The sequence below is a fragment of the Sparassis crispa genome (genome assembly GCF_003851025.1).
Source record: "Sparassis crispa DNA, contig_000002F, whole genome shotgun sequence".
Taxonomy (NCBI): domain Eukaryota; kingdom Fungi; phylum Basidiomycota; class Agaricomycetes; order Polyporales; family Sparassidaceae; genus Sparassis; species Sparassis crispa.
In genome coordinates this window covers 2,511,714-2,534,484 of record NW_020939749.1, presented here as the reverse complement: position 1 = coordinate 2,534,484, position 22,771 = coordinate 2,511,714, and the positions used below count along the sequence as shown (strand labels likewise).

At 54.5% G+C, this 22,771-nt stretch overlaps 10 protein-coding genes and 1 non-coding gene across 11 annotated transcripts; 6 read left to right on the top strand and 5 right to left on the bottom strand.

Annotated features, from left to right (window-relative positions):
* Nucleotides 1-606: 606 nt before the first annotated feature.
* Nucleotides 607-2,447, top strand: SCP_0308490 (hypothetical protein; the record flags this gene model as incomplete). The annotated part of the gene is made up of 7 exons (XM_027756235.1): nt 607-846; nt 908-1,080; nt 1,129-1,369; nt 1,422-1,616; nt 1,672-1,769; nt 1,816-1,896; nt 1,955-2,447. 7 exons carry the CDS (start codon nt 607-609, stop codon nt 2,445-2,447), a joined length of 1,521 nt encoding a protein of 506 aa, XP_027612036.1.
* Nucleotides 2,448-3,007: 560 nt separating this feature from the next.
* SCP_0308480 (Sulfate adenylyltransferase) lies at nt 3,008-5,157 on the top strand (the record flags this gene model as incomplete). Its single annotated transcript, XM_027756234.1, has 9 exons — nt 3,008-3,040; nt 3,097-3,177; nt 3,229-3,311; nt 3,361-3,518; nt 3,571-3,744; nt 3,797-4,406; nt 4,458-4,648; nt 4,709-5,068; nt 5,120-5,157. The coding sequence occupies 9 exons, from the start codon at nt 3,008-3,010 to the stop codon at nt 5,155-5,157; spliced, it is 1,728 nt and encodes a 575-aa protein (XP_027612035.1).
* Nucleotides 5,158-6,013: 856 nt separating this feature from the next.
* On the top strand, nt 6,014-8,122 carry SCP_0308470 (hypothetical protein; the record flags this gene model as incomplete). The annotated part of the gene is made up of 8 exons (XM_027756233.1): nt 6,014-6,048; nt 6,101-6,300; nt 6,375-6,564; nt 6,618-6,706; nt 6,766-6,825; nt 6,878-7,313; nt 7,368-7,639; nt 7,695-8,122. The coding sequence occupies 8 exons, from the start codon at nt 6,014-6,016 to the stop codon at nt 8,120-8,122; spliced, it is 1,710 nt and encodes a 569-aa protein (XP_027612034.1).
* Nucleotides 8,123-8,492: 370 nt separating this feature from the next.
* SCP_0308460 (hypothetical protein) lies at nt 8,493-8,905 on the top strand (the record flags this gene model as incomplete). Its single annotated transcript, XM_027756232.1, has 2 exons — nt 8,493-8,498; nt 8,552-8,905. 2 exons carry the CDS (start codon nt 8,493-8,495, stop codon nt 8,903-8,905), a joined length of 360 nt encoding a protein of 119 aa, XP_027612033.1.
* Nucleotides 8,906-9,155: 250 nt separating this feature from the next.
* Nucleotides 9,156-9,907, bottom strand: SCP_0308450 (hypothetical protein; the record flags this gene model as incomplete). Its single annotated transcript, XM_027756231.1, has 3 exons — nt 9,156-9,551; nt 9,599-9,743; nt 9,837-9,907. 3 exons carry the CDS (start codon nt 9,905-9,907, stop codon nt 9,156-9,158), a joined length of 612 nt encoding a protein of 203 aa, XP_027612032.1.
* Nucleotides 9,908-10,011: 104 nt separating this feature from the next.
* On the bottom strand, nt 10,012-10,593 carry SCP_0308440 (hypothetical protein; the record flags this gene model as incomplete). The annotated part of the gene is made up of 1 exon (XM_027756230.1): nt 10,012-10,593. One exon carries the CDS (start codon nt 10,591-10,593, stop codon nt 10,012-10,014), a length of 582 nt encoding a protein of 193 aa, XP_027612031.1.
* A 14-nt stretch (nt 10,594-10,607) lies between these two features.
* Nucleotides 10,608-15,961, top strand: SCP_0308430 (Chromodomain helicase hrp3; the record flags this gene model as incomplete). The annotated part of the gene is made up of 18 exons (XM_027756229.1): nt 10,608-10,841; nt 10,902-10,922; nt 10,983-11,118; nt 11,171-11,466; nt 11,518-12,099; nt 12,161-12,466; nt 12,529-12,637; nt 12,708-12,746; nt 12,805-13,004; nt 13,059-13,119; nt 13,175-13,566; nt 13,646-13,802; nt 13,872-14,004; nt 14,056-14,533; nt 14,593-15,362; nt 15,415-15,472; nt 15,525-15,682; nt 15,736-15,961. The coding sequence occupies 18 exons, from the start codon at nt 10,608-10,610 to the stop codon at nt 15,959-15,961; spliced, it is 4,356 nt and encodes a 1,451-aa protein (XP_027612030.1).
* A 793-nt stretch (nt 15,962-16,754) lies between these two features.
* On the bottom strand, nt 16,755-18,027 carry SCP_0308420 (hypothetical protein; the record flags this gene model as incomplete). The annotated part of the gene is made up of 3 exons (XM_027756228.1): nt 16,755-16,773; nt 16,889-17,129; nt 17,199-18,027. The coding sequence occupies 3 exons, from the start codon at nt 18,025-18,027 to the stop codon at nt 16,755-16,757; spliced, it is 1,089 nt and encodes a 362-aa protein (XP_027612029.1).
* Nucleotides 18,028-18,306: 279 nt separating this feature from the next.
* SCP_0308410 (Pre-mRNA-splicing factor SLU7) lies at nt 18,307-20,237 on the bottom strand (the record flags this gene model as incomplete). Its single annotated transcript, XM_027756227.1, has 6 exons — nt 18,307-18,374; nt 18,428-18,838; nt 18,891-19,239; nt 19,291-19,997; nt 20,048-20,170; nt 20,222-20,237. 6 exons carry the CDS (start codon nt 20,235-20,237, stop codon nt 18,307-18,309), a joined length of 1,674 nt encoding a protein of 557 aa, XP_027612028.1.
* Nucleotides 20,238-20,338: 101 nt separating this feature from the next.
* SCP_t0308400 lies at nt 20,339-20,431 on the bottom strand. The gene is given in 2 exon segments: nt 20,339-20,381; nt 20,395-20,431. It is a non-coding gene; the product is annotated as a tRNA-Leu (tRNA).
* A 90-nt stretch (nt 20,432-20,521) lies between these two features.
* Nucleotides 20,522-21,944, top strand: SCP_0308390 (RNA polymerase II transcription factor B subunit 4; the record flags this gene model as incomplete). The annotated part of the gene is made up of 8 exons (XM_027756226.1): nt 20,522-20,721; nt 20,773-20,924; nt 20,978-21,019; nt 21,071-21,225; nt 21,292-21,417; nt 21,475-21,610; nt 21,686-21,722; nt 21,785-21,944. The coding sequence occupies 8 exons, from the start codon at nt 20,522-20,524 to the stop codon at nt 21,942-21,944; spliced, it is 1,008 nt and encodes a 335-aa protein (XP_027612027.1).
* Nucleotides 21,945-22,771: the final 827 nt, after the last annotated feature.

Sequence of the window (22,771 nt, the reverse complement as noted above, 5' to 3'; positions counted from 1 at the left end):
TGATCAATGCCATGGAATAGACGGCAATTGTGGGTGGGAGCTTGTTGAAGCATTACTACAGCGTCTGGGATATAGGCAACCAGAGAATGGCTTTTGCGCCGAATGGTGAGCAATCTATTTCCATTCCATACTGGAAACCACTGATATTTTGTCCAGGTGCATAGATTCAGCCAACTGCGTGGCCCGGTTCCTGTTTGTAATCGTAGCAGATGTGACAGAGGGCAGATCTAGTACTAGTAGCTGTGACTGGATTTCCTACTAGTATGTATCGATCACGAGAAACAGAGGGCCGACGCGACTTACATAGCTCAGGTACGTAAGGTGCGCCTCGTCACGTACTACGAATGAGTAAGTAAGCGAATCGAACGTGCGCAGAGGAAGAAATGCGACAAGTACTTGCGAACTACATACTACGTATCAGGAAGGTGTCCCGCGGCACGGGCAAGTGATCGACGCGTGAGAAGGAACTCGTTCGGGCCATGCCAGTTGTGTAGGATCACTTACTCCTGTCACTTCGTTGTTGCCGTCCTCCCTCGCGACCTTTTCAACCTTTTCGTCACCTCCGAGCTCGCTGCACTCGATGCGTTTGAAACCACTTCGCTGACGATGATCATTCTCGACGAAGACGACGACCCTCAGCAGCCTAAGCAACTTTCCGACCCCTCCCAGCCCGTCGTCCGTGCTTCCACGCCTACCCCTTCCCTCCCCGACTACGAAGCTTCACAGGCCCAGCACAACAGGTGGTGGCCCAACCGTTCCAAGGCTCGCTTTCGGCGTGCCGCCCTGTATGCTCTGGTGATCTATTTCGTTCTCACTGTTGTCATCGGCGTGCCGGTTATTGTGGTGGTGAGTATCCCCACTCCTCCTTTTATGCATGCACTTTAATGTGCCTCTGAATGCACGTCAGAAGTTGCGACATAAACTGTATAAGCACCAGAACATACCACCACTTATCAGCCCATCGTCTTCCTCAAGCCTGATAGTGGTTGATAGCGAAACGCCGTTGTTCCAGTCTTCTGCTGTAGAGTGCAATGCCTGGATCGGTCCAGGTTACCATGATTCCGGCCTGATGCGCTCAGAGTGAGTAGTCCTGTCAGCATTGCTCACATTTCTTAACCTCGGATGCAGTCTGCAGTACACGATTCCCCTGGATGGCACAGTCTTCTTGCAGTCCAATCTATCATACCAAACGGCCGGTGCTGAGTTGCAGGAAGTTTCTGGCACTCTTCTCGTGGACATAAACGAAGATCCTACAGTAACCGATGCCCTTGTTGCCGTTTCAATGCGTTACTCCGATATCGGAATCAAGAATAAAACAAGTGTCTGCTTAATGAACGTCTCGGGAAGCAGTAACGGTCTCTACATCTATGTAAGACTGACCGTGCGCAGTCCCTACTTCTCTGTTCTCATATTCTCATCAGGCTCCGCACAACCTAACATCCCCCGAGACACTAATATTCAATATCACATTACTGTTCCCTCAAAGCCCCTCTCTTTTTGTTTCGGAATTCGTCACGATGCTCCCTCACTTCAACCAACATTATGCGTTCATATCCCCCCGTGTGACCTTTGGTGAAGTGGACATCGGCGGGCCCATGTCCACAGTGATTGTGGACGTGCGTTAAATTTTGGCCGTCTGATCCCCGTACGCTAATAATGGTGTTGTACTAGTTTCTAACAGCTTCGACAATCACAGTGAAGAGTGCGTTGGCTCCAGTTTCCGGGACATTCAATGCCTCAAGTTCTCTAGTGCTGGACACCGTATCTGCGTGCGTGACATGCATTAAATGGTTTCTATCGCTGACATCACGATAGTCCAATATCCGCCAATATATCCCTTTACAACAGCGGTGCCTTCAGACAAGTCACATTCCTTGAGTTGAACACGGGCAACTGGTGAGGCCTTATCAAGGTTCTGTTTCGTGTACTGGCTTGCTGATACTATCTGTATCAGCCCACTTGTGGCCAACGTCACGTTGTTCCTCAGCCCCACCGCCCCACCCGCCGTAAAAGCGCCGAATTTTATTGCCAAGGCAGAAACCTTCAACGCACCACTTACCTTTGATGTTCAGCATGATGTTTCCTCCCCACCCTCCGTGATCCACTTGCGCGCAGAAAACAACCTTGGTGAGGCACTTGTGAGCGTCGACAACAAGTTTGCCGGAACCTTTGACGTCTCAACAACGTTCGCCGAGGCCTCGGTCACGCTTAGGGACGCGAACTCCACACAACCAGCGGACTTGGCGGCTACGTCAGCATCATCGGCGGCGTCGTCAACGCCGTCTGCGAGGAGTCTCGAATTTGACGTCATCTCAGGTTCCAGCCTAACAGGATGGGTGGGGACAGGCAAGAGACCTCCGGTATCGTTCAAGCATCCATTTGGTCGCGAGGGTCGTGTTGAAGTGGTATCATCCCTTAGCGCGGTGACATTGTTACTCGGCTCGTAGTTCTGGAGGCTAGAAGATGGACAAGTAGATGCATATATTCACCTGTAGTGTAGTGTACATTAGGACTATTTTTTCCGCGCTTACTCTGTCATCAGGGATACTCATATAGAAGTGACTTTGACACTTCAGAGCAGTCCATCAATGCTGGGAGTATTCACGAAATGCAGAGAGGTTTGCCGCAATGCCGACTATCATCATGAACTCCTGATGACGCGCCCTGTCAAATAAGCGCCCAGTGCGAGGCCAGTATTCCGAATTTCGTGGGTAAGTCCTCGATGCCAGTACAAACGATGCCAGAAAATCCCAGGTCAATCACTTTCCATCTGATGCTGATGACAATTCCGAATTCGCTGAGCGCAGGTTGTACCTTTACAGATATTTGCGGGCGGGTGGCGGCAATGCAGTCAGCCCTTCGATTGCGTGATATCCTCATCATCGACACAACGAGCACATAAAAGTTTATCTCGACCTGCTCGGCATGCACCTCATCTACTATCTGACCTCTCCCTTCACGGGAATCCAATTGTTTCGATTGCATTGCGCTCGTCTACCGAGTCGTCATGGCTAACTCTCCCCATGGTAGAATTTTGAAGGTATGTGAAGTTGCAGCGAAGCATGACGAAAACAACCTTATCCTGTGGTGACGTAGGATCTCGTAGCGCGAGATGAAGCCCTCCGAGATTCTCTGCATAAGGAAACAATGACGCTGCCAGATATTGTCCTCACCGAGGTATGATTGATCCCCGTTTATCTGAGTTTCACTGATATGTACGCACATTAGCGTCAATTATGCGACCTGGAGCTCATCACTAACGGAGGTTTCAGCCCTCTCGAGGGGTTCATGAATGAGGCTGATTATAAGACGTGAGTTGAGTTGTCGGTCCTCGTGAATTTTTTGTTCATCCGCTTTCAGTGTGGTAGACAATCTCCGCCTCGCCGATGGCACACTCTTCCCTATACCTATCACTCTGGACGTGTCTCGGGAAGATATTGACAGTTTGTCGATCGCCTCCGGTTCGCGCATCGCTCTTCGCGATCCTCGAGACGATGAAGCACTTGCAATCATCACGGGTATGACACCCAGGCTACCATTAGTCGTATAATATTCTGACGTATTCATTAGTGGACGACGTGTATCTGCCAGACTTGGTGAAGGAGGCTATCCAGGTCTTCGGCGCTGACGATTCGGCACATCCGTCCGTGGCCTACCTTCGCACAAAAGTGAAGGAGTACTATGTCGGTGGCAAAGTCCAGGCTATCCGAGCACCAACGCATTTTGACTATGTTGCGCTTCGATGTAAATATTCCTTAAACCACTCGTGGCTGGTCGCTCACATCGCATACGGCAGATACCCCTGCCGAATTGCGTGCACATTTCAAAAAGCTTGCATGGCGAAAGGTCGTCGCTTTCCAGACGCGTAACCCGATGCACAGAGCACACCGTGAGCTGACAGTACGAGCCGCTCGCCAGCTCCAAGCCAATGTTCTTGTTCACCCCGTCGTCGGACTCACGAAACCTGGCGATGTCGACCACTATACCCGTGTTCGTGTTTACGAGGCCATCATGGCTAAATACCCCAACGGTATGGGCCACCTCGCCCTACTTCCCCTTGCCATGCGCATGGGCGGTCCACGTGAGGCCGTCTGGCACGCTATCATCCGCAAGAATTACGGTGCGACACATTTCATCGTCGGCCGTGACCATGCTGGCCCAGGAAAGAACTCGCAAGGTGTCGACTTCTACGGCCCGTATGACGCTCAAGACCTCGTCACGAAATATCACGAGGAACTCCAAATCGAGATGGTGCCCTTCCAGCAGATGACCTACGTTCCATCAACAGACGAGTACATGCCCATCGACGCGGTCCCCAAGGGCATCCAAACGCTTGATATTTCGGGAACAGAACTGCGCAGACGTCTGAAGACTGGAACTCCCATTCCTGACTGGTTCAGTTATGAGTATGTGTCGCGATCGTTTCCCAGAACGTAGCAACTGAACAGCTACCGCAGCGCTGTTGTGAAGACGCTACGAGAAAGCTATCCTCCGCGCTTACAGCAGGGTTTCGTTATTCTGTTGACTGGCCTGTACAACTCTGGCAAGGACACGATCGCCAAAGCGCTCCAGGTTTCGCTCAACGAGCAAGGTGGTCGCAGTGTCTCGTTACTCCTCGGCGAGAACATCCGTCCAGACCTCGACGCCCGTGAGTACTGAATCTTTCCATCTATACAAACACAATTTTATTATCCCACTGTCTATCCAGCATTCAGCTCTACTGCGGAGGAGCGAGTGAAAAACCTTCAGCGTGTCGGGTATGTCGCGGCCGAACTGGCACGAGCAGGGGCTGCAGTTATCGCTGCACCTGTCTCGCCGAAGCAGACTGCTCGGGATGCCGTGAAGGATCTCGTCCTCCGCACCGCGGGTGCCGGCTCCAACTTCTTCACCGTCCATGTCGCCACACCGCTGGCGTACTGCGAGGCGACCGATCGTCGAGGTGTGTATGCCCGCGCGAGAAACGGGGAGATCTCGGGTATTGCAGGCGTCGACGAGGAGTTCGAGGCTCCCGAGCGGCCAGACTTGTCCGTGGATGTGTCCGTGCAGAGCGTGCCCGAGATCGTACACTGTGCGTGGACGTCGTTGTCTTTTTGTCCTTGCATTCACCCAACCTGTTTAGACATCGTGCTCCTTCTTGAGAAGAACTCGTTGTTGTAGGGTTGATGATCTTCGCACTCGAATTCGCTTGAAGCGAATCTGCTGGGAATGTTTCCTATAGACTGCATTGGCATGATCATCTGATGTTGACTTGTAGCAGGAAGCAGCATGTAGAAGCATAGCTAGACGGTTCGCATTAGAGTATCTGTTTTCGACGTCGAACTGAATGTCGTTACGAGATCGCAAATGTGCGCTGCACTGGATGTGGCCGGTCGCCGGTCGGAGTCACTTCGACGGCGGCTGTGCCGGGAAGGGAAGGGAAGGTACCGCGCAAGGCGCAACAGTTTTCGGAATCGCTTCGAAAGTTAGACGCAGGACCCCGAACATAGGTTCGACCACCACCTTGACGATAAGACTCGGCCAAGACTACATAAAATCGTTGAGGCTACTGCCTCACCCTACTACTAAGTACTACTAGAATTCCGAGCATTCTTCTTAGGCTGCAGAGTGTCGATGCCACCCTACCCTGCTTCAGATTCTCCTGCATCTCGATGATGAGCTGGATGATCGGGATCGCCCGCAAGTCGCCCTCGTCTGTTGTACGCTCGGAGGCCAGACGGTATGGGACATTGTACTTCCATATGGTGCGGCACCACCTGGAGGTCATTACATATTGGACACAGTGTGCAGCGCGGAGATAAAAATATTTGCGAGTTCTTGGATACTCACAGAGTACACCAAAACTGCGAGAGGATGAGACGCGAAGTGCCGCGTTTCAAAGAACGCAGATTCGCGTTCGCGGGCACTGGCGCCGCAATGTAGATCTCGACGCTGATAAGATTGTTTACGACCTTGCTGATAAGAGAGCTGCCTCACGAGCCTCTCCTCCCCAGGCTCCACTACGATATTCAAGGTAATGAGTTCTCAGAAAGATGAAATGCTTCATACTTAGTTCAGATCCTGTATCAATTTTACAAAACATGTAGAACTGCGCTCGTACCAGTGCGTCTCAAAGTTCTGATCAAGGACCCCGGCTACCAGTTTGGGACGACAATGAAGGTACCTTCGCCGGCTGCTCGGCTGAACGCCCCCCGCGGGTGGTCAAAACACTTGGCAACGGGTTTGACCAACAAAGATTATCGTCTGTCACTGACATTCTGTCATACCTGTGCAGCATTTATTACAAGGCCACGTCGGTGCAAGGTACCACTTTTTTCACCCTTTTATAATGATGTTCTTGTCCTCATCTCTTCTATTGTACCTCTCATTATTGCTAGATGATTTGGCGGTGCGTGCAGTCCGGATACCGATCTCGGGGAAGCAGGTGCATCGCGGGTGGTGGGAGGGCTTGACAAGGCGCACGAGCCTCTCCCAGGGAGCGAATGTCGTCGACAGCTCGGACGTGAAGTATTTCGCGAATATCACTCTGGGGGGGAGCCCGTTTCAGGTCCTCATTGACGCGGGCAGGTATGTGCGCCGGTGCGTTCTAGACGTCCTTCCATGCTCATCGGATTGCCTAGCTCGGACCTGTGGGTAGCTGGCAGCACAGCGAACACGCAAAACACGGGGAAGAAGGCATCAGTTGCTTATGCTATTGGCGATGCTACAGGTACTTTATGGGCGCGGGTGTGCCCCACATCTTCCATTGACGTGGCGATTTGCTCACAGGGCCTATTCTCACGGCACAGCTCGAGTTTGACGGATACACGGTGGAAAACCAGGCGTTCAGTGAGCCCGCTTTGTACGCACCCTCTACGCAGGAGACTGAACGTACCCGCAGTTAGTGTCCCTGTAGATGATTCCCACCCCACAGGCCAAGGGATCATCGGCCTCGGGCCCAACAGTGGCTCGCAGGTGCACGCCGCGTTCAACAACGCGTCGGGGGACGCGGTTCTCGACAATATCTTCCGCCAGAACACGTCAACGCCCAACTACATGACCGTCCTTCTTGGGCGCTCCGTCGATGTGGCAAATCCGTACCCAGGAGAGCTCACGATCGGGTCCGTCATCAGCTCATACGAAAATATCACATCCCAGCCCAAGCTGCCCGTCTCGCGGGTGTCGGATACGGTTGGCCAGCATTGGTTGGCGCTGCTTGACAAGGACGGTGTTGTTGGTCCGGATTGCCAGCCGATAGAGGTGTCGTCCACCGTGGGTGGGCGGGATCAGCTCACCGTTATGTTCGACACGGGCTTCACACTTCCACAGGTCCCTCCGTACGCATCTCCTTTGATGTGTTTGTGATTGCATGTTGATACAAGCCGTTGCAGGGCTGTCGCTGGTGCCATCTACGGCAGAGTGCCTGGTGCGAAGTTCGCGAATTTCACGAACACGGGGCCTGTGTGGACGGTCCCGTGCGATGTGGAGCTGAACGTCACGTTCAAGTTTGGGAATGTTTCTTTCCCAATCAACCCCCTAGACACCAACCTGGACACTTTAAATGAACTAAACGCCAACGGAAGCACGATCTGTGTTGGTTCTTTCCAACCCATCACCACTGCGTCGTCGTCCAACTATGACATGATCCTGGGCATGGCATTCCGTGCGTGTTTACACATTTTCTGGGATTATACATGCTCACGCGCAGACGTGATCAGTGCGAAACGCATACATGCTGATCAACCTCGGCGACTTTGTGGACGGATCCACGTCGCAAACCGCGCCGCCATACATCCAATTACTGCCCACGCTGGACGTGCCGCAAGGACACGCCGCGTTCGTGAAGGAGCGCCTCGGAGGTGTGGACAACACGTCTTCCTTCCATCTACTGCCCGCCCAACCGATCAACAAAGGGGCGCACGGCAGCTCGGGCGCAAGCGTGGTCAAGCGGTACCTGCCGTATATCATCGCGGGAAGCGTCGTGCTCGGTGTGCTGCTCATCGCGTTTGTGTGGTACTGTATTGCGAGCAACCGCGGCAAACATATGTACCAGCGCCTACAGGAGCCCGTTGAGCCTGTGCCGGTCGGGGTCTATCAGGAGCAACCACCTTTCACCCGTTATCAACAGCCTCACCGTCGCCATTAGTTTGTCCGAGCAGACGTCGCATCTTTTCTGGATCCACATGGATCCACATGGGACCATGCATATCGGGATTCTTATATTAGTTGCTGCATATACTGATTTACTCACAGTACTACAGAGGACTTTCGGTAGATAAATTATTGTACTCACATAGCTTCACTTTATTCTGCATGGTGGATTGTCCGGCAATGGTTGACAGATACCACCCTGCATCGCTGTTTGATGTCACTACGGTGACCCTCTATGCATGGAGTCTGGCAACAAGGCTGTTGTGGATGAGCTCGCCGTTATACAGTTCTTGCGCATGATGTCACATGGAGCGCTTCAAGAGTGGCTCGCTCAGAACAAGGTACAACCATCAATACAGTGAACCATGTCGGTGAGGGCACACCGGTTCTATCATGTTGCTCGTGTAACTGAGATATTGACTAGGAAACCACTGTACAGCCAGTCTCCCGCCCCAGGAAGCGCAGACTTCCTCGCGCATATGGATACGCTTTCAACTGGGCCATCCTCGCCCCACTTGCCAGGGAACTTGATTTCCCGGACGTAACGCTCTCAAATCTTGTCAACACCTACTTCAGGTTTCGCTTCTACCTAATGAATACTTGGGATGTTCCGAATGAATGCTTCCGGAACCTCAGTACGAAGGGCAACTTGACGGTGGGGGTGGTGTTTGCCGACAACTGTTCACGCAAGCGGAAGAAGCCGGATGAGGATCTTGTGCAAAGGGTGAAGAAGGCAATGAAGATGGAAGAGGACCCAAAGTGGTATTATCTTGTTTAGTAGGCATGCAGTGTGCTGTACAACGACCTTCATGCCAGTGGCCTATACCGTAATGTGGACGTGGTGGCTGTGATTTACTTGTTTTCTTTCTCAATCGACTGGGCACCAACCTGGATACTTTGAATGAACTAAACGCCAACGGAAGCACGGTCTGTGTTGGCGCGTTCCAACCCATCACCACTGCGTCGTCGTCCAACTATGACATGATCCTGGGCATTGCATTCCGTGCGTATTTACGCATTATACATGCTCACGCGTAGACGTGATCGGTGTGAAACGCATACATGTTGACCAACCTCGGCGACATTGTGGACGGATCCACGTCGCAAACCGCGCCGCCGTACATCCAACTACTGCCCACGCTAGACGTGCCGCAAGGACACTCCGCGTTCATGAAGGAGCGCCTCGGAAGTGTCACGTCCTCCTTCCATCTATTGCCCGCCCAAACAATCAACAAAGGGGCGCACGGCAGCTCGGGCGCAAGCGTGGTCAAGCGGTAAGCTCGAATCTGTTGAACCTGTGCTCGTCGGGGTCTATCAGGAGCAACCGCCTCAACCGCCTTTCGCCCGCTATCAACAGCCTCACCGTCGCTATTGGTCTGTCCGACCAGACGTCGCATCTTTTCTGCATCTGTATGGGACACACGCTTATCGGGATTCATATATTAGTTGCTGCATATACTGCTCTACTCACAGTACTGCGGAGGACTTTCGGTAGATAATTGTACTCATGTGGCTTCATTTTATTCTGCGTGGTGGATTGTCCAGCAATGATTGACAGATACCACCCTGCATCGCCGTTTGATGATGCAACCAGAAGCGGAAGAGGACGTCGAACGCTGGCAGGGCAATGCGCACGGCAAGACGTAATGTGTTAGACTGTGCAATGCCTGGCGCAGAAGGCGCTCGAGCGGCACGGAAGCTCTACTCACTAGCGCAATCTGCCACCATCAACGGGCGCGCATGCTTCCGTATGCTCGCCGCCAATGCCTGGGAACTTCATCCACGGGCACCTCAACCGCCGCCGGGGCCTGGCCTTCTTCCGGTATCGATGGGCATGGTGTGCGCAGCCTCGGGAAAACGTGGGGGTGACTTTATCGTGACAATTCATCGGCTTCGATGCCCCGGGCGCGGCTGTGGTGCGTGAGCCGCGATAAGGGGGGAGGAGCGGGGGAGCGAGCGAGTGGACATGGGATCTAGGCAGGCTAGGGTTGTGCTGGGAAGAGCGGGGGTGACGAAGCGCGTGACTTGCGTGACGGCGACGAAGGGATTGACAATTGTGTTGCCGGCGCTGGCAGCGGCGACGACCGCTCGAGAATGGTCTGCCGAGTGCCGCGCAGGATGTGGGCCACGCGGGCCGCCAAGGGCACAGCGTGAGCCGGGCGTCCCACGGGTGGCACCTGCGAGGGGTGATGGCTGATGGTCGCGGTCGCCGGCGAGCACGGCGATGGGAAGAAAGGGGACGGAGAAGGGGAAGACGAGGAGGAGAGAGAGGAGAAGAGGAGAGAGGGGAAAACAAGGACGGAGGAGATAAGATGACGGTCGCGCGGACTGTCGGAGTTCGCCGCCACGGGCAGTGACGAGCTCTGCGATGGTGGCCCGGCGCACGCGTGCGAACCGAGTCCGAGCTGGGCTGTCGGCTCTGGCGCTCGTGGCCCTAAACAACGCCCTCTCTCCCTCACCCATCATCCTCTCCCTCTCCCATGCTCTCCGTCGCCGTCGACGACGACGACTTCCACACCATGTCCCCACTTCCCTCTCCCGCCCTCAACGGCGCCCACAGCGACACCGACAGCACCATGCAGATGGACTCTGACATCGACGTCCAGAGACTTCCCGACCCTGACGCAGACGGCGAGGAGGTCGATGTCGACGATGCTCCCCACCTTTCCAACAAAAATGCAAGTGCGTCCTCATCTTACCTCGCCAAGCGTGCCGTACGTCTCTTTCTCTTCTCTCACCCCCTCCCCTTGCTCACCGCCACCATCGTTGTGCAGGTCAAGGACGAAGATGACTCGGTGAGTGGGCCACCACTGTTCTCATTCGTCGTCGCCACTCATCACCCCGACGTCTCGCAGGGTTATGAAGATGACCCCGATGACGATGCCGACAACGAAGACGAGGACGCGTCGTACGCCGACGAGGAGTACGGTGCCTCGTCTTCAAAGAAGAAGGCACCCAAGAAGAAGAAGAAAGCTCCCTCGAAGCCAAGAGGTATGTCTTTCCCTCGTCCTCCTTTGTTGGCGCTCATCCTCCTCGTGCTCAGTGGTGGCCCGCCACTCTGCTTCGGACTCCGACTCGGATTATGGCTCTCGCTCAAAGAAAAAGAAGAAGCCTCGTCTAACTGCAGACGAACTCCGCGTATCGTCTCGTAATGGCAAGACTCCCAACTACGTCGATGACTTTCAAGACTTCGAGCAGTTCGAGGATGACGTTGATCCTGGCACCTACGTTGACGCCACGGCCACCTTCAAGGAGGAGGACGAGATCGAGTCCGTCCTTGGACACACCAGAGACGAAGGGCACGAAGGTGATCCCGAAGACAACTGGTATAGCAACATCGTATGTTACATCGTGTTAATTCTTGGGAGTTCGGTCTTACAGCCTCTTCAGCGATTCCACATTAAGTGGAAGAATTTCTCGCATTTACACAACACCGACGAGACATACGAGTTTTTGAAGCGTTTCCGAGGCCTAAAGCGCGTAGACAATTATATCAAGCAGTGGAAGGTGTATCAAGAACGCCTTGCCTCTCCTGACCTCTCCCAGGAGGACAAGGAAGTGCTTCTCCTGGACAAGGAGCGCGAGAAGGAGGAGTTTGAGACTTACAAGACTATAGAACGAATCATCGCCCACCGCGAGACGGACACGAAGCAGACAGAATACTTCTGCAAGTGGAACATTCTAAACTATGAGCACTGTACCTGGGAAACGCTGGAGGAGATCAGGCCCATTGCGAAGGAACAGATCGACGCGTACAGGCGTAGGGAACTCGAGGCGAAGTTTCCCTTCAAGAGTGCTGTCCATTCCAGGTACCAACGACCAACATTCAAGAAGATCAAAGAGGACCCGGAGTACCTCGCTGTGACAGGTGGCGAGCTAAAAGATTTCCAGCTTACTGGGCTCAATTGGCTGGCCTACCTGTGGAGCAAGGGTGAGAACGGTATCCTCGCCGACGAGATGGGTCTTGGAAAGGTTTATATCATGATTCTCGTGTTCTGTGTCCAAGGGTGTTGACGATCTCGTTGCTTTCCAGACAGTCCAGACTGTCGCTTTCCTCTCATATCTCTTCCACGAGCTGCGTCAGTACGGCCCATTCCTCGTTATCGTCCCTCTCTCCACCATCACTGCGTGGCAGTTGCAGTTTGCAACATGGGCACCGGACCTAAACGTGATCACATACATCGGCACAGCAGCTTCGCGGGACGTGATCCGGAATTACGAGTTCGGCGCGTCTAACAAGAAGCTCAAGATGAACGTTCTGCTCACGACGTATGAGATCACACTGCGGGACTCGAAGGGGCTCGGTGACATCAAGTGGCAGGTTCTGGCTGTCGACGAGGCAAGTATCGGGTACCTCCACCTCGCAAGTGCGCACACGCTGACCAGTCTTGGGCGTTCTAGGCACATCGCCTGAAGAACTCAGAAAGCCAGCTGTACGAGGCGCTCTCATCGTTTTCCGCCGCCTCGAAGCTGCTCATCACGGGCACGCCGCTACAGAACAACGTTAAGGGTCTGTGCTTGCCTTTCATCGCGTCATGCTACTCGTTTCACATCTGACCTCCATCTGTGACTCCGATCAGAACTTCTCTCGCTCATGCACTTCCTCATGCCCGAGAAATGTGAGTCGCGTGCGGACTCATTCATCGACATTGCTGACATCATAGTTCTTGTTCGCAGTCCAGCTCACCAACGAGTTCGACCTTACTGATGTCGACCACGAAGAGAAGATCAAGGAGCTGCACAAGCAGCTGGAGGCGCTCATGTTGCGCCGCCTGAAGCGCGACGTGTTGACGTCTCTACCAACCAAGAGCGAGCGCATTCTGCGTGTCGAGATGAGTGCCCTGCAGACGCACTTCTACAAGAACATTCTCACGAAGGTCTGTCAATTGTGGGTGATCGTCGCATGACGTGCTTTAATGCGTCTTCTTTAGAACTTCCAAGGGTTGGTCAAGAGCTCGAACGGCAATAACAACATCAGTCTGCTCAACATCGGTGAGGCTTGCCTTCCAATGCTGTTCTAACATTTCAAGGCTCACATTGTATTTAGCTATGGAGCTGAAGAAAGCGGCTAACCACCCGTATCTCTTTGACGGTGCCGAGACGCGCACAGACAATTCCGAAGAGACACTGAAAGGACTTGTGATGAATAGCGGGAAGATGGTGCTTCTCGACAAGCTACTAGCGCGTCTGCGCGCAGACGGTCATAGGGTCCTTATCTTCAGCCAGATGGTTCGGATGCTGGACATCCTTAGCGACTACATGAGTCTCCGAGGATACCAGCACCAGCGCCTGGACGGGATGGTTTCGTCCGATGCGCGGAAGAAGTCGATCGCACACTTTAACGCGCCTGGTTCGCCTGACTTTGCGTTCCTGTTGTCGACGCGCGCTGGAGGGTTGGGCATCAACCTAGAGACGGCCAACACTGTGATCATCTTTGATGTGAGTGACGCCCCTGTGGCGCGCAGTTGTTGCAGCCTGTTCGACACGCGCAACACGTTGCTAATCCCCCACTCCACAGAGCGACTGGAATCCACAGAACGACCTGCAGGCGATGGCACGTGCGCATCGTATCGGGCAGAAGTCGCATGTCAGCGTTTACAGGTTCGTGAGCAAGGACACCATGGAGGAGGATGTCCTCGAGCGTGCCAAGAAGAAGATGGTGTTAGAATATGCTAGTGAGTGGTCGTGCCATGCGGATTCTACCCGCATCTTCGCCTCACGCGATGACGACTGACCGTACACAGTCATCAACCAGATGGACACGACCCAAGCGCACCTAAGCTCGAAGGCGAATATCCAGACAAAAGACACGGGGAAGACCAACGACTTAAGTAAGGACGAGCTCCACGCCGTGTTGAAGTATGGTGCGCAGAAGATGTATGTCCGCCTTTGTTCTCGCCCCGTCTTGCTGCTTATCGTCCGTGGCAGTTTCGACAAAGATGACAACCAGCAGAACAAGAAGCTAGACGAGATGGATCTGGACGATATACTGAACCGCGCGGAGCACCACGAGACGATGGATGCCACCGGTGAGAGCGCATCTCTCGGCGGCGAGGGCTTCCTGGCCCAGTTCGCGAATGTCAGCGACGTGAAGAACGACATGAATTGGGAAGACATCATCCCGCTGGAGGAGCGGCAGCGATTCGAGCGCGCAGAGGATCAGCGGAAGGTGGAGGAGATTGCTGTTCAGGCAAAAGACCGGAAGCGTACACATGCTGCGGTCTCCTACGAGGGTATGGACATGGAACACCCTAGCCACGCGCCACCGGCTAAGAAGGCGAAGAACGCGGCTCCACAACGCAAGACCGGTGCCCAGAAGGCGATGGAGCTGAAGGAGCGGGATGTTCGTGTACTGATCCGCAGCTTGCAGCGGTGGGGAGACATGGAACAGAGGTTCGATATCATTGTGAGTGGCCTCCATCATTCATCTGTATTCGCCCAGGTCGACTAAGGTGGAACTGCTAGGTCACGGAAGCCAAGTTGCAAGACAAGAACACAGATTTGTTGAAGGACACCGCTAGAGACATCATCGCACTGTGTGAGAGAGCAGTTAAGGAGAACGAAGCGGAGAAGCGAGCCCGCATCGAGGCCGGCGAAACATTGACCAACGCACAGAAGAGCAAGGCTGTTCTGGTCACTTATCAGAACGTCGGCAACATCAATGCAGAGACAGTCCTCTCCCGTCATCGCGACTTGCAGATTCTGTTCCAGTGCTTGGATCCCTTGAGCGACGACGTCTACAACTGGTCATTACCCATGGAGAACATCCGGCCAACCCTTAATTGGTCAGGTCGATGGGGCCCTCAGGATGACTCGATGCTCCTGGTCGGTGCGTACCTCTACGGCTTTGGCAACTGGGAAACGATGGCGAAGGATCCGAAACTTGGCCTTGAGGGGAAGTTCTTCCTCGAGGAAGGCAAGAAGGGTGAGGATACGGCGAGCAAGCCCATCCCGAATGCCATCCACCTCGTCCGTCGAGGTGACTTCCTGCTGAGCCAGCTCCGAGAGTGGGTTGAGAAAATCCGTGCGGTAGAGATGAAGGTAAATCGTGCGGGCGCCCATAGCGTGCACTTGTCGGTATCTCCGCCGCCTCTTCCCGTGTCTGCTACGTACACTCATGGCTTGAAACGGCGTGCGGAGAGCGAGGCTGTTGCGTCGATCGATGAAGGGAGCACGAAGAGACGGAAACGGCGGCCAACGCCCACGTTCACCGATTCGGAGTCTTCAGACGAGTGGTATGTTCATTTACTTTGATTATGATTCGGAGTCTAACATTATCTCTTTCAGTCCGTCCATGGATGAGGATGCGACGAAGGAGTTGCTACGCCCCGTGAAGAGACAGCTTGTTAGTAGGAGATCATCGTCGAATTGAGAAGCAAAACTGATTATCTCAGCAGAAAAACTTGAAGTTGTCTGGCAGCGACATCCCGAGAGACGATAAGGTTGCCATACTTAAAGAGTCGCTTGCTGCCATTGGCAAGCGCATAGAGTCGATACTTGCTCAGAAGCATGCAGCTGGGGAAGATCGAGATCGATGGCGCAGACATCTGTGGACGTAAGTTCGCGTCACTTCTCCATAATTGTTCTGTGTCTCACTCTGTCGGTCAGATTCGTCACGTTCTTCTGGCCTAAGAGGGTGAAAGCGACCAAGTTGGAAGAGATACATGCAAAGATGGTGATCAAAGAGGGTGCTCCCCGAGCATCCTCGATGGATGGTCCCAGCGCACCCAAGAAGCCTCGAGTCAGCACCAGCGCCAGTGGCGCTCGCAGCAGCGGCGCGTCGCTCCCCTCAGCTTCAACAGTCTCGTCGCATACAAATGGGAAGTACCGGTGACGAGCGTCCTATCTTCTGCCACCTCTCTCCTCAGTCTATTGTCTGCCGTCTTGCCTCCGACTGTATTATTGTTCGTCCACCACCGAGTTGGTTGGTGATTGGACACTCGAGCCGCTGCTGCCCAGGTTATACCACAATCATACCGGACGCTGGCTAGCACGCTCGCTCCTCGTTATCGTGCGCTCTCCTCTCATCTTCTCGCAAGTGTCCATACGCCGCATCACATTATGTTCTGTCCCCATGCTTGTTGTGTATATCGATTCCTTTTTTTGCATCTGCAGTGTCGAATTGACTCCTGATCATTGTTTTCATATGCGTCTGCATCAGTAGCGCGCCCGCAATACACATACATCCATCCTGTGTAGATCATAGTAATACAACAGAGACCCACCGTGCTTACACTCACATCCAGTGTGCATGCATTTCCCTATATACATGGCAAACCATTCGCAACTCTGTCCTTCGAGACACTGTACCGTAGGAGTTCCCAACACAGCCAACTGCATTCAAACAAAGCAACACCCTTCCCGACGCGTTCTATGTCTCCAGGAGAAGCCAATGCGAGACTGACGACTGGACGCACGCGATCCACTAGGGCCACATCCGGCGCCGGATAACGCGCATGTCCAAAAGCTAAACTTCGACCCCCACACGGCCGGCCAATCCACTCTAGGTGCTATCCCATCGTACGCGCGTACCTCGACTGACTCCACTTGCTCTCGAATATGTAACACTTTGTCGTGAGGATATTGATTGATGCACGGCTTTTACAATGGTCGTCGTCGAGATATAATCAACGGGTTACATTGATACTGCAAGAAGAAAAGATGTAATAGAGTGAGTTTCCTGATATACAAACGAGTGAGAGGAACGAACAGAATTGAAATTCTGTAGCTGAAAGGGAAGGAAACAAGGACTTGGACGTACTCTCTTCCCTGCACACGGATGGCAGGCCGCAAAGTGGATGCCCCGGAGCTTCGTTTCCGAGAGCGTGTCGTGCCCACTGTAACGCTAACAAGAGGTGCGCGCTCGGCAGGTTCAGCAGCGGGCGCAGGTGCTGGGTTAGAGGAGGATGTTGTCCGATGTCGCGATTGCGAGGCGCGACGATGAGAGGAATTTCCATTTCCCGGAAATGGGACAGATGACCGTTGGCCGGTTAAACGCGCAGCTATCATTCACAACAGAAAATGAGTGCTCTCCGAGGGTGATGGGGCCGATGACTGCGCGGCCCACATACCTTCAACAAGCTTCGCGTCGGCTTCGCGGTGGAAGCTCTCCATGAGCGCGGCGTACCGCTTAACCTGCCACGCAAGTTGGCTCGCGCGCGCCGTGTTTCCCTGGCTCAGCGCCCACTTGCGCTCCTCTTTGAAACGGCGGCGTTCCGAGTCGGCGAGGCTCGCGCGGGCGCGCAGGACGGCGATAGCGCGCTCCTGCGGGGTCATCTTGTTCTCGGGGTCGATAGATGAGGGGACCGACTCCAGCGATATCGACGGGGCGGTACTTGCATAGGTGAGTGCGGGGGTGAGCGGCCGTACCTCAACTGGGCGCGAATGCCGCTCGCGGTGCCCGTTCCCGTTCCCGTTCCCGTTCCCATTCCCATTCCCGTTGCCATTGCCGTGCCAGTGTCCGTGGCGTGCGCGGTCCTGCGTGCTGCGCTCGAAGGACACCAGGCGGAGGCGTCTTGCGGGCTCGTGTGTGTCCCGCACTCGGGTGCTGCTGTTCGGTGTAGGGGCGCTCTTGGGGGCGTACGCACCATTTTCGAACACGCGCGATAGCATGTCGGTGCCCAGGACACCGAGGGCAACGCCTACGACCGTGCAGAGGCAGCGCATGACGTCGGAGTCGCTGAGGAAGTCGAAGACGAGCTTGCCGCCGATACCGGCGGCGACGAGGAGGGTGAGCTGCGGGAGCTCGGTGAGGGCATGGTAGAGGAGGACGCCCTGGAAGAGGCCATTGAGGAGGCAGTCGGAGGCGGTGGGGAGCTGGTGTGGTTGGAAGATGAAGGCGTTGAGAAAGATGCGTGCGCCGAGAGCTACAAGGAGCGGAGGGGCTGTCGTTATCGGCATAGCAGTCTTTCGAGATCATGCGGGCATCAAGGAGAAGGTGTCTCCAGCTGCAAGCAGGCGACTAGCTCGCTGCTTGGCTCGGATTCGGCGACTCGAGGTCAACGAGGAGGATGTCGCAGGCGATGAAGACCAACTCAATATTTCCAACTCGGACGCGAGGCTCCCACGTGTGCACCGTGATGGCGAGCCAAGACAAGACAAGTGTTCGAGTATGTTTCTCGTCGGACAGAGCACGAGAGGGATAGAATTCAGACTACTACAGAATACAGCATGAGCGCACTAGTCCTCTGTGTCCACATAATTCGCCATCGGGTCCTCAGTCATCCGCCGGTGCATCCGGTACGCCTCTGCAGCAAAGAATCAGTACCCAGCGCAGATGTCAGAGCGAAGAACGACATACCAAGCTCCTCCTGAGTAACCTCCCCACCCTTCTGCCGCTTCCCATACCGGTCGTCTCCATCCTCCCCGCGCGCCTTCCGCTTCCTCTCCTCGCCGATCGCCTGCGCCAGCCGGTCCTTGTCCAGTGAAACCTCGCCCTCTCCCAGCCGCTTCTTCGAGAACAGCTCCTCCGCCTTCTTCTTGCGATCCTCTATTCGATCGTCTTGTACTGGCTCAGGCGGCGGCGGCGAAGCCGAATTTGACGTCGCCGATGCAAGGAGGTTCATCGCACTCGATGCTCGCGCTGCTTCGATACCTGCTTGGCCAGTGCAGTAGGAAAGGTGGACGGAGGAATGACAGCAGCCATATCCCCACTGTCCCGATGTTTGATCGTACCAAGAGCCCCATATTTCTGTATGGTTGTTCACATAGACTACCGAGCCAGTTAATGTCTATAAATGCAAACCGAGATAGAAAATACGCACCATCCTCGGCATACTTCGAACGCGCCAAGGTCCGCTCCTTGCCCTTGATGACCTGGCCCGTCCGCGAAAACTCGAGGTACTCCTCCGTCTGGCCCTGCAGCAGCTCCTTGGGCGCCTTCTCGAGGTACTCCTCTCCGCCATACTTGCTCAGAATGCTGTCTTTCGTCAGGTCCTTGAGCTGCTCCTTCTTCTGCTGGAACTCCTGGTGGAGCAGCTGGCCCTGAGTTGGGTTCGCATTCATGTGCACATCATTGCCCCGTGCGGCGGCGGTCCATGCAAAGAGCTGCAGTTGCTGGACCTCGGGTGCTTCACCCGAGGAACGGAGAAAGTTGTCTCCAGCAAATATCGCCTGAAGAGAGCATCGGAAATAAGTTCAAGGATAATCACTGAGCTCACTCACCTCTTCCGGAGGAACGTTCTTGAGCGGGTTGTCACGCATTGCACGGGTTTTTGGGTCGTAGTATGCACTCTCAGGATCCAAGTTGATGAGATACTTCGCAGTGTCCTCCCGAATGCGTAGGTTCCGCACGGTGATACGGGTCTTCGTGTCAAGCTTCTGCCCAACCGCGTCCGCCGCCTCCGCATACTTGTCCTGATCCTCGTCCTCCTCGCTGCTGCTCCCAAAGTCGTCGTCCTGGTCCTCCCCCTTCTCCTTGACAGCATGAGCGACCTTGCGAACGGCAGCCAAGTCAGTCGTCGTCTGCTTATCAATCTGCTCCTCGCGCAGCTTCTGCCGCGCAGCCTCGACGGCGGCGTACTCCTCGTACACATGCTTGTGCTCCTCGGGGTCGTACCCGTTCCACCTGTCGCGCTTCGCGTCATACCCGGTGGCAACGTCCTGGACGACCTCGTCCGGCAAGATGTTCTTGTTCGTGAACTTGGCGCCGCGACGGCGGGGCCTCTCGAGGCAATCCTGCTTCTTGTGGGTCATGGCCCCGCAGTTCTCGCACGCACCCTTGCGGTACTTCTTCGCAGCAGGACCGGCCTTGGCGCCGCGTTCGTACCAGTTGTCGAACTTGTCGGCGGAGCGGTCATAGTCTAGCATACGCTGGTGGCTGAGGGTGGGCGCGCCAGTGTCGAGGTACCATGGTACTTGGGCGATGTATTCTGTGACACGGGTGAATAACTGCAGAACAAGAGATGGAGGAGCTACGCACGAGGGATGTGAGGATTGATAGCTTTGCCCTCCTCATCGAGGGCAGCCGGTGCTGTACCTGCTTTGCGAGCAGCATCGAGATCCTTTTGCCGACGGAACTCTTCACGCGAAAGCTTTCCAGTTGCTGAGAAATAGGGTTAACCGCATGAACATGTATACAGAGGATGCAACAAACCTGATGCGGAAGCCATGGCTAGTGAGGAAGAGACACCAAGCGCGCACTTGGGAGAAGCTCAGTAAGCTAAAAAGGATATTTCCTTTCACGTGAGAAAACTTTAACGACGATACCCTATGACAGTGACGAGATTCGAACTCGCGCGGGAAACCCATCACGGTTTTAAGTCAGAACCTAAACGTGACGCCGTAACCACTTGGCTACACTGCCAACGGCAAAGCTGCATTTTTTGACTATATGATGTTAACAAATGAATTAACTGGGTGCCTTAATATCCACGGCTACTGCATACGGGGCGCGATGGACAAAGCCTCCCACCTCAGTGTCATCCTCGACCTGTCTCCATCTCAGTGGTTTTTCTCTGCCCAGCTTTCACCCGTCAATCCTCACCCTCTCACCCTAAAATCCTTTATCTCCCAACTCCTCGTTTTCCTCAACTCCCATATCGCATGTAAGGATGAGAATACCCTCGCCGTCTTTGGCGCACTCCCCGGTCGCAGGTCACTTTCTCCCGCCTTCAGCTATCCATAGTTACTGAGTCGTATGTGTAGTGTGATGCTCTACGCGTCCGCGAACCCCGTCGCTGAAGAGCATGTCGAGGTCGCAGACGCGAACACGTTCCGTCCTTTCAAGATCCTCGACTCGACTGTCGTCCAGTCCATCCTGGACCAGCTTGATGCCCTCGGAGACCCGGAGGAAGAAGGTTCGTACAAACAGCTATACTGCTTGTGTTGCTACTAAAGCGTCCACTTACAGCACCTATAGGTCTTGTTGGGGCGTTGACCAAGTCCCTTTGCTGTAAGGCGCGTCTCATACCACCGTCTTGCACCGCTCACACCAATATCTCAGACATCAACCGCATAACTTCCCCGTCTTCCTCATCCCCAGCGCGAACAGATGAACAAGCCCCTGTCGACCCGCGCATCCTCGTCCTCTCCGTCTCCCCCGACCAATCCTCGTCGTACATCCCCATCATGAACTCCATCTTCTCCGCGCAGAAGCTTGTACGTTCTGCCATTGCCCTCCTGCGTATGTGACACTGACCTGACGTACTTCCCGACTTGTCAAAGAGAGTAACGATCGACGTCTGCACGATATACGGGCCGGACAGTGTATTCCTGCAGCAGGCGGCGCACCTCACAGGCGGCTCGTACATGCGCCTCGACCGTCCCGACGCGCTCCTGCAGTACCTCATCGCAAGTGTCCTTCTATCCTTCCCTCCGTGTACTCGCTGACACGCCATACGCGTATAGATGTCCTTCCTACCGCCGCCGGCCACCCGTCAGCTGCTGTCGGTCCCGACGCAGGATAAGATCGACTTCCGTGCGGCATGCTTCTGCCATAAGAGGATCATCGACATCGGTTTCGTGTGCTCCGTGTGTCTGTCGAGTGCGTAGCCTCGTCCCACTCCTTCTCTTCCATCCTCTCCGAACGCAGCGCGGCTGATATACTCACTTTACGCAGTATTCTGCCAGCCGGTACCCGTTTGCTCGACCTGTCGGTGAGTCCGTGTAGTTCTTGCATACACCGCTAGATTTGAGCCAAGCACGTCACACCCCCTAGAACGAAATTCCCCATCAAGACCCTTCAGCGACTGAATGCTTCCCGCCCCACCGCCATCCCCTCGCCCCCGCGGAATACGTCTGCACCTGCACAATCTCTCCCACCTAACACGCTCGGCTCCTCCCATTTGATAGGCCAGAATGGGGCGGCGCGCACCTAGTTCCTAATCTCGGCCTGTCACTGCAAGTTTGTATGATGCCAACTTTTGTTCGGCCTCGTCCTGTCATGCCCTGCATCATATTACTCCGTCTTGCCCCATCTTCTGCAAATTTGCCCCTCGGACTATACTTAGGCCCCACCTGCGGATCAGAATCAGCGTGAAATGATTGCAGCTGAGGATGTCCACCAGGCGCTCCGTCATCGATGGCGCGCTCATCAGTGACTATCCCCGTTTCCTGGTGGACGGGGTGAACGTTCACCACCACCCCTGCGGGAGAAGTTCCGGTCTGTATCATGTCTGGGTCGGGCTCGATGCTCCGCGTGCTGGTCCGATGGACAGACGTACCTGTATTTATCTACCTCTGCAATAGACGGTGTGATTGCACCAGAACATGGTTTTGAGTTTCGTGTGTCGTGATGCCGTTGGGATGTATCAATTGCGCCAGACCGTAGTGAAGGTTCATCTGCATTCAGAAGGTCCGATGGGACGCGGACATACATGTCTTCGCCCGTGTCAGCAATAGTAATAGAGAATTTTATTTTGCCGGAACACTGTAGGCATCTTCAATGACACTTGCTGTGCATCGGTGGTTATTGTTCGAGCGAGAGCAACCGTCTGCAGTCCGGAACCAGTTCGGCGCAGTTCGAACAGCCCGAAAATATTGTGATCGCAATGTCATTTCCACCCATAATACACTCATCATACGGCGTCCATAGCTAAGGCACCGTAATGGGTAAGAATGGGAGGGAGCGGCGGTGCCTCAGAAGTCACGCTGAACCTGCAACCATCACCGAACCTAGTCCATCACGCTCCTGCATTCCAGAAAT